The sequence below is a fragment of the Plecotus auritus genome, assembly GCF_963455305.1.
Source record: "Plecotus auritus genome assembly, chromosome: 7".
Lineage (NCBI taxonomy): Eukaryota > Metazoa > Chordata > Mammalia > Chiroptera > Vespertilionidae > Plecotus > Plecotus auritus.
The window spans coordinates 126,890,367-126,905,122 of record NC_137774.1 but is presented as its reverse complement, the minus strand read 5'-3'; the positions used below and the strand labels follow the sequence as shown (position 1 = coordinate 126,905,122).

Below are 14,756 nucleotides of genomic sequence, written 5' to 3'. Positions count from 1 at the left end.
GGTGAAATAAGACACTATAGGTCAAGGCAATTGGAGAGAAGGTACTCAACATGCTAGCATCCTACCTACTCTCACGCACCCCAGCTTCAGCTCCCATTTCTGCAGGCTGCCGTGCATTCAAACCTCCCAGCACTGGTGCTCTTTATGGAGGGGCCGGGAACATGAGTTTCTGGCATGACTGGCACTGGAGTGTTTGGGTGAAGTGTTTTCCTAAGTCCTTTCCATTCAGTGTGGAATTGCTCCACGGATGGTTCATGTTGCCTCCCTTTCAGCCTGGCCCTTGTACCAGTTACCAGGTTCAAAGGTAATTATCATCGCGATTTTGCCTAGAGCAGCAGTTGGCTGCTAGGTATGGGTACTTTAGGGCTGGAGGTCCTTCCTAGAGCCCGAGCTGACCAAGACTGGGGGTGTGATGGAGATGATGATTTGCAAGGCTGCTGCTAAAGCCAGAAGCCACTTGGGCCAGAAACTATGGACACTTCCTTACATGTTTTCCTAACTAGAACTCTCAGGCCTAAGTCCCCCAGGAAAGAGGCTGTGCCTGGGAGAAGAGAGGTTAAAGGAATAGTTCGCTCCCAGAAAATAGGGACAGTGTGAATTCCAGGGAGACATACAGTGGGAGTGAACTCAGCTTTTCTCTATCATCACTGATCTTGCTTAGAAGTCTGTCTGTAGGGATAACCCATAGGAAAGCTGCCACAGAAATATACAGGCAAAATGGAAAAAGGACTTTCTCAGTTTACAAAATGAAAACTCAGATGCTCTGTTCTGAATAGTTTTCCTTTATCAAATTCAATAACTCTTTTAAATTCAGACTCCCAAACATCATTGAAATAAAAGAGTCACATTTAAATTGGGCCTGAGGGCACAAAGTGTAATTCTTTAAAAATTATATATGATTTCAGAGAGAAAAGGAGAGGGAGAGAGAGATAGAAACATCAATGTTGAGAGAGAATCTTTGACTGGCTGCCTCCTGCACGCCCCACACTGGGGATCGAGCCCGGGCACGTGCCCTGACCGGGAATCAAGCCGTGATCTCCTGGTTCATAGGTCGACGCTCAACCACTGAGCCACGATGGTTGGGCCAAAGTGTAATTCTTTAGCCTTTGGCTAGAGTGGCTCATGTCTGCCTTCTGCCCCCTTTGGTCTCTGCCAGCCCATAAGCATTCTCTGGTAACACCTGATCTTTCACCACCTTGCCCTTCATCCTTGACCGTGCGAACCCTTCACACCAAGCTCTCTCCTTCTAATCACAAACATCATTAAATATTACTTCATACTTATTGCCCGAACCTTCACAATATCTGCTGTCAACCTCTTGCCCACATTTTATTGAAATTATTCTCAGATACCACCTAAGGCCAAGGCACTGGACACTGTTGGCTCCCCCGCCCCCAACCCCTTCTTGCCTTGACAGCACTTTTTGGCTTTCTGTCTGACTGCTCTTTCTTGATTCCCTCACAGGCCCTTTCTCCACTATATTGTCCCCCCTCTTCAACACCTCCTTCTAGACCTGTTTCTTACCTCTCCCATCACCTCCTCCTTGACAAGCTCATTCATGTGCAAGGCTTTCCCTATTACCTCCCCGTGAGTAACCCCCACAACTTTATATTCAACATTAGCTGGTGTCCTGAGTTCAAGTCTATATTTACAACATCTCATATTCTACTTGGCTATGTCAAACTGAGCCTGCCGAACACTGATTACCTTTCTCGCAAAGCAGTGACCTCTCCATTTTTAATTTGGACATGCCTAAGATCCGAATCATTTAAGCTTAATACTGAAAACTTTAACAATTCCTTATCTATCATCATTCCTACCATTAACACAATCATTTACTGAGTTTTGACAATTTCATCTCTTCTAAATCTTTCACTGAATTGCTTAAATACCAGACTTCAGACCCCAAACAACTCTTCCAGTCTGGCAAATTTGTCTCTTGCGTTCCCACCTCTGTGCCTTTGTACCTCTTCTTTCCTCCTTGTAGAATGCCCTCAGGACTGGAGTCCTAATTTGTGGGGCTCAGTGATAAAGGAAACTGTTCTTTTTAAAAAGCAGGAAAAAGATTAAAGATACTAAAATGAAAGCTTTTCACCTTTTTCTGTGTATCTGCTCTGCTCACATTCATGCTTTCCTGTCCTATCAGACGTCACTTACAAAACACAAGATCAAAGATAAAAATAAGAATACGAAGATGTTGATAGCAGAGTGCAAAACTGAGAAGGGGGGGGCGGAGTGGGGGGTTATGGGACTGCAGGGGTCACATGCCCACAAATCATCCATGTCCTCATCCCTCTGGGATTTCCTGTCCCACCAACCCTCTGAAGACAAGGCTGCCTCTGCTGGGCAGATTATGAAGTGTGCACGCCGGGGGCCTCTGCCCTACTCCGCTGCAAAGATGACCAAAGTGGTTTCCTCCTACACTTGGTAGCAGTCTCTGAGAACGTTTTTTATTTGCTGTTAGTCTTATAATCTCCTATGAGTTTATAAATTTCTTAAAAGCCAGGGCTATCTCTTCATTTACCCTAGAATCCACCACATGACTACACATCATAATTGCTTAGTAAATGTTTGCTAAAAATGAATAAAGAGAACAAAGAAGAGGAAAACACTGCAATTTCGAAGCCACATGCAACGTTTCCCCCAGCTGCATCCCTTTCTTTATCACTGCTAATGCAAAGTTCAAGTTCTTCAGTTGGCTGGCCAGTGCCTTTTTATTTTCCTTTTCATTTCCTGAATTAGACTTTACATTGATCTTTCTAAGGACATTCCAATTGTCATTAAATTTTCGTAATGGATAAATCTTGGAGTTTCTAAAAATGTACGCATTTACTAGTTTTCTCAAATATTTAGATATACTAGTAAGCCCATGTTTTCAACCACTTTTGGTTAAAGAAACTATTTTGATGAAGAAAACAGAAATAAGTCTAGAAATGCTTTATACACATTTTGATTAAAAAATTAACTTATTGAATTGTAGTTTCTTTCACAATGACTTCTGGAAAATTCTGCATATTTAAGCAAGTTATCAAAGACTTTCCTGGAAATGCAGTTTTGTTTTAAATAAGATTCCTTTATTTATTTAGTTTTGTTAATCCTCACCCAAGGATATTTCTCTCATTGATTTTTAAAGATAGTGGAAGGGAGGGAGAGAGACAGAGTTGATAGAGACACATTGATTAGCTGCCTCTGCACACATCCTGACCAGGACCAGGGATTGAGCTTGCAATTGAGGTATGTGTCCTTGACTGGAATCGAACCCAGGACTCTTCAGTCTGAAGGCTGTCTCTATCCACTGACCCAAACTGGCTAGGGCAGAAATGCTTTGATAAAGAAGTTGAACTCAATTAGAACCTTGAACTTCCCACACTGGCTAAATACATATGATCAGCCCAAGAATGCTGATTCAATTCATACCCATCCTTCTTCCTAAACACAAATATCCCTCTTTTTGAGTATTTTCAACTGAAAACTAAGAAAGCTCATGTGCACTTGTGGGAGAAGCTACTTTTAAAAACATACGATGAAGCAGAATACATTTAAAAGGCAAAACATTAATTAAAAAAATGCACCACAGACACTGCATCACTAAGAAAGCCAGTAACTTTACTGAATTGTCTGCAAAATACAAATTATACCTTATTTCCAGCAGGAGAAACTTTGGAAAATTCCCCACTTTTCCACTACAGACAGCTGAATGAAGTCCCTTGAGATACAGAGATGGGGTTTAACTTAGTTATAACATCTTGTCATCTAGTGGCGACAAAGTCCAGCTTATGCCGCTGTGAGCCTCTATTTGAATATTTGTTGCAAATGCTTGTATGCCCTCATTTACAAGCTATTCGAATGACTGTTTAATGGAAACAAGTCCCCAGGAAAAGAAGGGAAGTGATACAGCAAACCATCTGAAGCAATCCAAGTCCTACCCTGCAGTGCCCCAGCCCATGTTGCTCCGAGAACACTGGTGCTGAATTCAAACCACAACAGAATCCCTCGCTTAGCTGACCTCTCTGCATTAAACTGAGGTATGAATCAATTTGAGGTACGAATAGGGAAGGCAAATGCAATACTGGATTGTGAAAATAACCCAAATGGACAAATTGAATGTAGAAGATATGTGGCTTGGATTGCTCCACATCTTTGGTTAAAACATATTTAAGAAAAGCCTTTAATTACATCTGTAGTCTGAAGCATTCTAACAGACACCAGTATTCCATCAATCTTCAAAAGATCTGCAGTGGCAAGAAATTCACGCTGTATAAGTGACGCCACACAGCAGATGGCACCAACAGGAACAGATGAAGTATGCCATGCTTAAGCAACAGCCTTTATTGAGGGTTCAAGTGGCTGCTGCTTCTTGAAAAAAAGGTTTTTTTTAAAGAAAGAAATACAAGCATTACTCTCTGGAAAAACAAACAAAAGAATAAAAGGAGAAAAAAAAGCTATTTCTAAGTTAAAAGATGGGTGTGTAAGAAAAACAAATACATAACATTGTGAGAGGGCAGATATTCTCATAAAAAGTGTATTTGAATTGTTTTAAAATCCTCACCTTAGTTAACCTGAAAGTGATCTGAGGATGACAGGCATTTTCATATTCATCATTACAAAATGCTAAATTCCACCTTTGGGAAAAAAATAAGCCATTTTACTAAAAAACACAATTTTAAAAAAGGTTGAAATGAACAGCCTTCCATGCACCAATGCATACAATATACAGGTTGTGCAGCTTGCATATATTGCATCAGTGTTACCAGTATGTAAGCTTAATGTTACCCAAAAATCTTTTAAACTAGGATTAGGCATAAGATGCTTGGAGCTGTGTAAAATGCCACTTGTGGTTCTTTGACTTGCAATGAAGAATGTTGCCTAAAATGTTCTCTATGATGACTATGTGAAACATCACTCCCTCAGGGCTCTGCCCTAAACTCCTGAATACAAAGGATTTACTGTGATAAAAATCCAAACCATACTAGCTTTGCAAATACAATAAAAGGTAAATTACAGATAAGGTATAAGGGTAAAGATAGACAGTGATCGTTTACAGAGAGTGACTCATCACAATCAACATTGTGCTTCTTCTCATTAAATCATCTTTAAAAAATTCTCAGATTATCCCTTCGCGAGCTTGCCACCACTTTATGTGAATTCAGTAGTGGGGACAAGCGATGACTGGCATCCATTTTCAAGTGATTCTGTTCTTTTCATGTTCTTATAAAACTAACGCCAGAATTGCTATAAATAGCCAAGGCTTCTGCTGGCACTTTAACTTACTTTATTTTCAGCATTAGAAATTCACTTTTTCTTTGTTGCTGAGGCAAAGTGCAGGTAAAAAATTAATATGGCTATTTTTTTCATATTTTCACATAATGACCCTTTCCCACCCACTGATAAGTTTTTTACTGATAGTGATCAAGTGTTTTGAAATGATAAAGAACAGTTGTGATATGTTTGCATATTTTATACACATCAAGTTACAAAGATGTGTTGTAAGGATGGGATCAAATCTATGGTGAGAAAAATGACTTCTTAGTTTTCTTCCCCCTATGTGTGAATGTGTGTGTGTATGTCTATTTTCAGCAATGATTTTCTGTTTTTCCTTTGCATAAATGTTTTTCTTTCATGTTCCATGGATACCTTGAGTAGTGGGATATATGAAATGATTAATAGTTATTTTTGCTTGTTTTTAGCATATAAAACATTAGTACAAGGCAGGTTAGCATCCTACATGGATACCACCAAAGGTGCATTGTGGTCTAATTGTAGATTTCAGATTAAGTTAAGAAAAATATAGCCTAGTTAGTAAGGTCTCTTGGCTTTTGCCACCCAGCGGCAGCCTTTTTCAATGAGAAACGCATAGCAACTTTACAAGTAAAAGGAAAAAAATGGGAAAGAAATGTCCTACACACGACGTAGCAGTGTCGATCTTATTGTCTGCTTCTTCTTTGCTGTGTATGTCACTGTGTATGATTGGAGATGGATCGACAGATCTCCACATTCCAAGAGAAGAAAAATCATTCCTAGACTGAAATCTCTTTTAAACAACAGATATCAACATTTTTTTTAATGGCACTCACTTTTTAAAGGGTCTGAAAATGAAGCCCTTATAGACAAATATTAGACAAGAGTCATTACTTCTTGAAAAATTTAAAAAAAGGGACATAGAGAGGTTCTTTAATGGGATTTCTTGAAATGGCTATTAAATCTCTTTATTGAAGAAAAAAAAATAGATGACATACATGCTTTATGCAGAAGTGACATTTGGGGGTCCTGACACACTGGGATTGTTCAACAGTCCTACATTGCTGACAAGATTGTTAAGGGTCAGTTAAAATAATTAAAAACGGATGGTGAAGCAACTATCTCTTTATCTGTTTCCTTCTTGTCTAGCACCAATCTTTCACATTTTTCTTCTGTGGGAATTTATAACTTATACATCGAACAAACTTCATTATCACTTGTTTCTAGGGCCATATTTGCAGGACACGGGCCCCAGCACAACTTCTCTATTCTGGGCATATTTCTAAAAGCATAACAAATTCTGGGCTGAAAACCAACCAGGTAATTTAGGATATGGGCAAGTTAGGGTGTGCACTTACTGAATTCCAAGATGCATGGTGAAATGGTGAGATCAGAAAGGGGCCCTGCATTTGATGAAAATTCAAAAATAAAAAGCATAACATAAACTAATTAGTATATACAATGGATGTCAGTCGACCCAATAGATTGCTAATGTATTAAAGACAATTTAGGGTGTTGTCATGTGATATGTTCTAATCCCACAGGTTATCCTTTTGACAGCTGACCTTGAACTTATAAAATGTATGCAGAGTAAAAGAAAACAGAAAGAAAATAGTTACTCAAATGTGCAACCGCACAAATATCCCCCCTCCCACTATTAAGATAACAAAACTTCTGCTATTACCATAATATTATATATATTAGAAAGCTATACACAAGCATGTTAATTTCACAGATTTTTTAAAAGATTCTTAATATTTTATATAATTAGAAATACACATTTCAAAAACAAAACTTCTACAAAGAGAAAACAGTTATCTTGGTTAGCAAAGCATGGAGTTCCTCATGGCTTAGGGTAGTGCTTTCTATACAAAAAGTCCTTTTTGTTTTTTTACAGGACTGTTTAAAATATCAGCGAAGCTATCAAGGGGGGAAAAACACATTTTGGCTTAAGTAAACTACAAAAAGCCACAAATGCTTTGCAAACTCTGTCTTACCTTTTATATGAAAATAAGCAAAATGTAATGTACATATTTTTATACTTTTATTTAATAAGAGATGCAGACCCAAATTCCTTTATTTACTTAATTAAATACGTTAGCCCTCAAACTCCACTTTTTTTTTTTTTAAATAGGTATGGTCCTCTTTTAATGTCATCGATCCTTTTGATGGAGTGCCATACGCCAATGATAAGCCTGCAGGTTTGTGAGCATTCTCGGGGTGGTAGGTGACCTGGCATGTTCCTAATGTTTACCAATGGCCACCCTTTGCCGGGTCTGTCCACAACATCTATACATTTTTCTATATGTTGCATAACAGCTGCTCTCTCTTTCAGTAAAGATCTGCCGCTTTTGGCAAATGTTTCCTTTTTGTCTATTTACATGTAAATAACGTTGAACCTGCAACATGACACTATCTATTGTAACATACATTTTGCAAAGGAGCACAACAGTGAAAAGAAGTTAGCCTTAAAATCTATTTTGTACAAGTGTTCTGTTGTACAACTCAAGTGCTAAGCTTATCTCAGCATTTCTGTTTATCTTTATACTGTGTCACTGAGGCAATTTAAAAGTACTTTTACAAAACAGAGTACCTGACTTTTTTTTTTCCACACACAGCACATATAATGCATATCGACCCCCCTTCCCCATTAAGGTATAGCACACACACACACTGCAAGAAAAAAAAACACAAACTAGTAAGTAATAATCTGATCATGTTGCCCATCCTTCAGAGAGTCGCATGCGCTTGACGGAGGGACTTTCCCTTTCGTCCGGCGAAGGTCTGGTGAGTCCAATGGGGGAGTGGAATTCGTTCCGGTGATCCTCTCGGTCGCTCCCGTCGTAGGAACTGCTACAGCTGCTCAAGCTGTCAACAGGAGATCTCCCCGCCTCGTGGCGCGTGTGTGGTGGGTATCTCGAAGGGGTGGTGGTACGGTCTCTAGGAGGAGAAACAGGTTCTGACTTGATGTTGAGGCTTTGAGTAGAAGGCAGGGAGAGATTTGAACTCTGAGATAAATGAGTGCTAGTGCAAGCTCTGTAGGAGGAAAGGAAACCCAGTTACAGATGGAGGAGGCCTGGAGCCCCCAGGAACTCACAATTACATCAAACATCAGCTTAAGACTCTCGCATAGACACCAGAGCATGCCCAGAGGGGGAGGCGGTGCTCAGAAGCACTGGAGGAGGCAGCGCCTTCTCCATTTGCCCCCATGATGACAGTATTTAGCTGGCCCTGGCTTATGAATGACACCTCTGGTCTGACAAGCTCCCTAAACCTATCCATACAGGGCTGAAAAGGGGTACCAGACACGCTAGAAAAAGCATTCTCTGTGTGGTGGGATTGCTCCCTAGACTAGCTCCAAAATTGAATCTAAGATTTAAGATACATTGTTTAGCTTTTGAGTTATACGTCCTCGATCTACTAATGCCAGTGTTTGAAAATTAGTGTAAAAAGCTTATTTTGGATATGATTGGTTCCCTCAATTTAATAAGCACTTACACATTAAGTTGCACAGGCTTCAGGGAAAGGGAAAAGAGTTCAAATTTCAGGTGAATAGCATCCATAAAAGCCTACCTATGACCATATCTAGGGAAAAGCCTGGAAAGGCGAAAGGACGGAGGAAGGAGGTGGACAATTATCTGCAGAAATTTTAAGTGTTGGCTTAAAAACACTTAGATTTCCTACGTCACTAAAACGGATATAATTTTACTTTCTTCATCTTTTCTCAGCTACACGGGATAAAAATGCTGTTTATTTTGCACAATTACCTCAACTTCCCTAATGTTAGTCTCACCCTGCTAGGGTACTTAGGGTACCAGTCCTCTTATTTATAATTGCCATGAATTGGTGAATCCGGATTTGCCTAAGCAAAGGTTGTTGTAAAGAAGGATCTAGTGTAATTTTATTGTGTTTATATAACCCCCCAGCCCTTATTTGTTCCAGGAGAGTATAACTTGCCCTTATTACAAAATGTGGGAGAATTTAGGGGCTTGAAACTCTGGAGGGAAAAGCAGGAAGCCCTAAGTGTAGATTAGCAAACCACAAGGACTTTCATCAGGATAAACCACAGTACTACTGCTGATGTCAATGTTAACGAGGCTTGCACTGTTCTCACATGCTTATTGCCCTGACATCCACGGCTAGAGTCAGTATTACTTGCCCACATTGTCAAGAGAATACGGAAACCTCTTTTACTGAGGAAGACTTACAGCAAAGAATAATCCATACAAACACACCCATTTGAAACAAAGGAAAGCAAGGCTGCCAACCCATATATGTGATTATTGTACTTTCCAATGGAGAGAACTGGATGGTGTTACAAAGTAACTATGAGCAGTGAGAAAATAGGTATATATATATCAGAGGAAAAAGTGGAGTAACTGGGGCTGGCTTTTTGCAAGATGCAATCGAAGCTCAAGATGTATAGAGATACAAAATTAGTCAGAAATGAGTTTATCTTTGAGTGATGTTTTATACAAAAGCACCACCTACTGGCAAAGAATTACTTTCCTTCCCTTATTAATAGATGAGTTAATGTTGAGAATAACATAAAGGAGAATTATTTGTTTCCCTAATAAGCCCTTCCTTCTCTGGCTTTTATGATCTTTTTATTAAAACTTTTTATTTATTGATTTTAGAGAGAGGGAGAGGGGGAGGAAAGGGGATATATATATATATACATATATATATATATATATATATATATATATATATATATATATATCGAGAGAGAGAGAGAGAGAGAGAGAGAGAGAGAGAGAGAGAGAGAGTTGTTGTTCCACTTATTTACGCATTCATTGGTTGATTCTTGTATGTGTCCTGACCAGAGATCAAACCTGAAGCTGGCCAGGGCCTTTTATAATCTTATAGAATCAAAGCAGTTTTAGCATTTATATCAAGAATATATAATTTTCAATCACCCGTTTATTTTAGTCTCTATGCTAATTTTCTAAGAGTTTTAATTAAGTAATGTTTTAGTCAATAAGATATTAAAATAGAGGTGGAGCTGTATTTCAAAAGGATCCATAATGGTGGGCTATTTTATCTTGGTTCAATGTCACTTAATTCTTCATTTTGATGTCAGAGGAAATCATCGTTTGATTTCTGGAAGAAAGAATTTTCCTGGCTCTAGATAAAAAAGATCATTTCACTAAAATTTAATGAAATGCCTCTTACAATGACTCACACAGCTGTTTAATAATGAATGTGAATTAGGAGTCTGAAAATATGTGGCATCTCCATAAATATTTTTGTCTGCCCTTTGACATTTAAATTGTGTCTTCACAGGCTGGGGGCATGGAAAATTTGAAAAAAATATTTGCTGATTTGGACTAGTAAAGCAGTTAATCTGGATAAGTTAAGCAAAAAGTAATATAATAAAAATGTTGTTTCTTTAATACAATTTTTGAAAGCGGCATTATCTCCCAATGTCAACTGGCTTGTACAAATTTTGCTGTATTTCTTCCTCATAAAAGACAAAACATTTACTACTTATCCCTTCCCATAAACAAACAGGCCAGTCCCTAAGTTCATTTTTTGGTGACATTTCACTTTACATTGAAAGCATGTATGAAGCATTTTGAATAGTTGCAGGGGCACTAAATGCACAGTCATAAAATGTCAATGATATCTGAGATTCGGCTTCATTGCACTGTGGTAGAGGATTCAAAACAGAATGAAATCTAATTGACTAGCCACTGTTATCGAGGAAGTGTTTTCTTGAAAAGGAAAAGGAACATTAAAGATCACTTAGCTGTATGTATGTGAGGTTCAGATGTTGGTTTACTTGTCCTTGAGAACAAAACTTTTGTGGCCACAGACAGATCCTTGTGAACTACTTCATATGCGTGGGTGAGAACGAGGTGGGTGAGAACGAGGTGGGTGGGAAAGACAGAAGCCAGATGCACGTTGCCCATATCAAGTCCTGCTGCTAGGTTTCATCCTCTACAAATGCCTTCCAACTGGGAAGACACCTACCCTTCCCCATAATTGTTCAGAAATGAAAGATGATTGGATGGTTTTATTCAAATTTCTTACTGCTTTCTCCTGGAAATTAGGCTAGCAGACTATATTTTATTGAACCTTTTAAAATTCGTCTTTATTCAAAGTTACCTCCTCTCAGTATGTCCTGCACACCCACCTCAACAAAGATGATGTATAGAAATGCTTCCAAAAAACAGGCTGCCCTGGTTTCAGGTGGTGGGAGAAAAAGCCCTAAAAATTCAAGGGTCTTTTTCTCACACCTTAATATGCAAACAACTCTCACTAGCCTTTGATGGCAAGTTCCTCCTGCCAGTCATCTCTACTCCTTACATCCAATCAATTTATGCCGTTTATCTAACTTGCTTAGATAAAATCAGGCACTAGACAATGCTAAAAGTATAGTTTTTGCCCTGACCGGTTTGGCTCAGTGGATAGAGTGTTGGCCTGTAGACTGAAGGGTCCCAAGTTCGATTCCGGTCAAGAGCATGTACCTTGGTTGCGGGCACATCCCCAGTAGGGGGTGTGCAGGAGGCAGCTGATCGATGTTTCTCTCTCATCGATGTTTCTAACTCTCTATCCCTCTCCCTTCCTCTCTATAAAAAATCAATAAAATGTATATACACATATATATATACATATATATATATATATATATATATATAAATATGAAAGTATAGTTTTGAAGAGTTAAAGATATTTCCATGAGCAAAGTACTTTTTAATTTTGAGAGAAAACTGTGGTGCCCATCTTGGTCAGGCTGAAATATATTTTACTCTGCTGTATCTAACCAAAAGAATGTGACCCCACCACACAGGCATCTGAAACTACTTTAGCCAGGAAAAAAAAAAATCCAATTTAAAAAATTAATTTATACTGTGAGAAATGAAGGCAGCTCATATAGTTCATTTTACATAAATATTACAACCTGGGGAGAGGTCAAAAAAGAGTGTCACACTTAATTGTGTGAGCATGGGCTAGTCCATGTGAAGGAACCTCCTCTTGAAAAGTGTCTCTGCGTGCATGTGTGTGTGTGTGTGTGTGTGTGTGTGTGTGTGTGTGTGTCTGAGACTGAAAGAGAGACACCCAAGGGGTATAAGAAGGCAGGAAAAGAAAGAGGAGTAAGTAGGTAAGTGGGCCAAAATTAGAAGGACTGGAAGTGTATCCTGTCTGAGGGATAAAGGAAGTGATTAAGTGCAATAAAAACTCATAGACCAAATTCAGACTCAAATTATGCACCATGAGGATTGGTACTGATAGAAATCAGAACTAAACAAAATGCTTCATGATTGGCTGTTGTAATTCATTTCCTCTCTAATCCAGTCCCCTAACCCCTTCTCATGTACTGAAACCTCTATTAAGAGCAACAGAGAATTAGATTCTTCCCATGAAAGAGAAGAGAATTTTAAAATTGTAATTAAAATACATAAATATGTGTTTTATATGTAAAGTGCAAATTGTCAGATACTACCATATTCAGAGAAAATTATATAGCTTTTGACATTGATAATTTCTAAGGAAATCTAGTCCTCTAATGGATGAATTTTGTGAAAAATGAGAAGTAAACAGCGACCTTTATTTTTGCCAAGAAGCATGTACATGGATTCGCAGCTGAGTCACAGCACTGTTATGCCACGTGTATGTATTTTAAGATTTCCTGGATGGTATGATGTACTTAGTGATAATTACCTGAAAAAGTTATTACAATAAGTGTCTACTTAGCTAGTTAATTTTTCAAGAAAGCAGAGCTACACTGTCATGTGAATGAATTTTATTATTTATATGAAAGTTTAGCTTTGCCATAATAGTGACTAGTGAGTAGAATGCACATAAGCAAATGATGAATGGGTGAAGACCCCACTCCCAAAACACGAACCTATGTGACATCAATTCTAGTGAAAGCTGCTGGGGCAGGGGAGGGCTAAGAGAGATGAAGTTGTGGCATCAATCAGTGATTTTTATTCTACTCAGTATCTTATGCTCATTATCTCCTTAGAAATAGAAATGTAGAACTAGTTAACTACTCTAACCAAATCCTCAGCAGGAAAGTAAAGGTGAGGTAAGCATATAGAATGTTTCCAAAATATAAAAGCTTGTTTTCTTTAAATATTTTATATCATCCTACTATTTTCTTTTGAAGATTAATTTCAGTTTTAGAGTTATTAGTTTTTGATTCAGATTTTAAACTTTAAAATAAAAACTGTTTGTTTTACACATAGTGTGATTGTGCAGTCGAGGCTTTTTAAAGGTTTGGACAATTCCATAGTTTAATGACAGGAGTCATTTCTATGGTAAAGACATATCTCAAAACTACCACAAGGGGGCAGAAATATACATCTTCTGACCAGAAAACAACAAAAATGATTCTTATACTCAAATTTAGATAATTAGTATATCTATGGATATTTACATATATATTTACATATATATGAGTACATTATTATTCAATGGAATAGTTGATCCTATGAGTACTACTGCAACATTAGCATGAACTGTATGGTTCATGCTGACTAAGGATTCTCAAGTATCTCAAAAAACTCCAAGAACTTATAACTGTAAATGTTGTTTTATGTCCCACATGAGCTAAGTGAAAACTTAACTAAATAAAAATATATTATTGAGAGAAATAGAAATAAATAAAGGCTGAAACAATAGGAAAATAATTTACATCATTATCCCAAAGCTCCCCCTCCTTTTAAAGAATAAGATAATATTTAAGCTACTTGAAAGGTATTGATCTGATAATTACTTTCACATTTTGATAGAGCAGAATTTTACATCCTCTAATGGGACATTAGAGCACATTATTTAGAGATTGCTATTTGTCATTTAAAAATGCTTCCTACAAGGGTATTACAAAAGAAATGACATTGCTTACCCCAGCTGACTGAGGGCGGACGGCGGCATGTTATGTAGGTGTTGCTGTTGCCAGCCAGTTACTGACCCCAGATGAAGAGCGCTGGCGGTGTTAAAGCCAGACAGAGAGGACAGGTCTGCGCTACTCAGAGAGTACTCTAGATCAGACACAAAACAGCAAGGGAAGGTATTTAATCTAGAAATTGTCAAATGATGAAGAGCATAAACGTTTTCAATTTTAAAAGTATCCTCTTAGTATTATTTAATGACTGTTATAAATTATTTTACTTTTGGGGTGAGGGGGAGAAGGAGAAAAACATAAGGGACAATTTTAATTTAAAAGAGATATACTATGTACCAAAAAATAAGCATTCCATGAAAGCTTCAAAGTAATGCAACTTGCAATTCTAGTTTATTAGAACTACAATGTGCTATTTCAGTATATACATATTTGATGATTTAGACACATTTTTTAAACAATCATGAGAAAGTGAGCTATTACATCAAAGAACAGCTCATTTTCCTTGAAATTGTTCTTCTATATTGACATCAGTTTGGGTTAGTGAAACTTTCAGTCATTAAAAAAAATGTGAATATTCACTTTGTCTTAGTAAGTCAGAGGTAGTGGTTTTAGTGCTCTGAATACCACAGGTAATAAATAAAGCCTCATAATGAACTAAAAG

At 37.9% G+C, this 14,756-nt stretch overlaps 1 protein-coding gene across 15 annotated transcripts in view; it reads right to left on the bottom strand.

Moving 5' to 3' along the window:
* Positions 1 to 3,585: 3,585 nt before the first annotated feature.
* The window catches only part of MEF2C (myocyte enhancer factor 2C), a 170,547-nt gene continuing 159,376 nt past the window's right edge, over positions 3,586 to 14,756 (bottom strand). For 9 of the 15 annotated variants that reach the window (XM_080677642.1, XM_080677645.1, XM_080677643.1 and 6 more), the window contains 2 exons: positions 14,096 to 14,231; positions 3,586 to 8,274 (listed from right to left, as the gene is read on the bottom strand). In XM_080677642.1, the coding sequence (XP_080533768.1) occupies positions 7,953 to 8,274; positions 14,096 to 14,231 (458 nt within the window). In that variant the 3' untranslated portion in view covers positions 3,586 to 7,952. The remainder of the gene's footprint in view (positions 8,275 to 14,095; positions 14,232 to 14,756) is intronic. The other 6 variants (XM_080677635.1, XM_080677638.1, XM_080677633.1 and 3 more) reach the window with 1 other exon arrangement.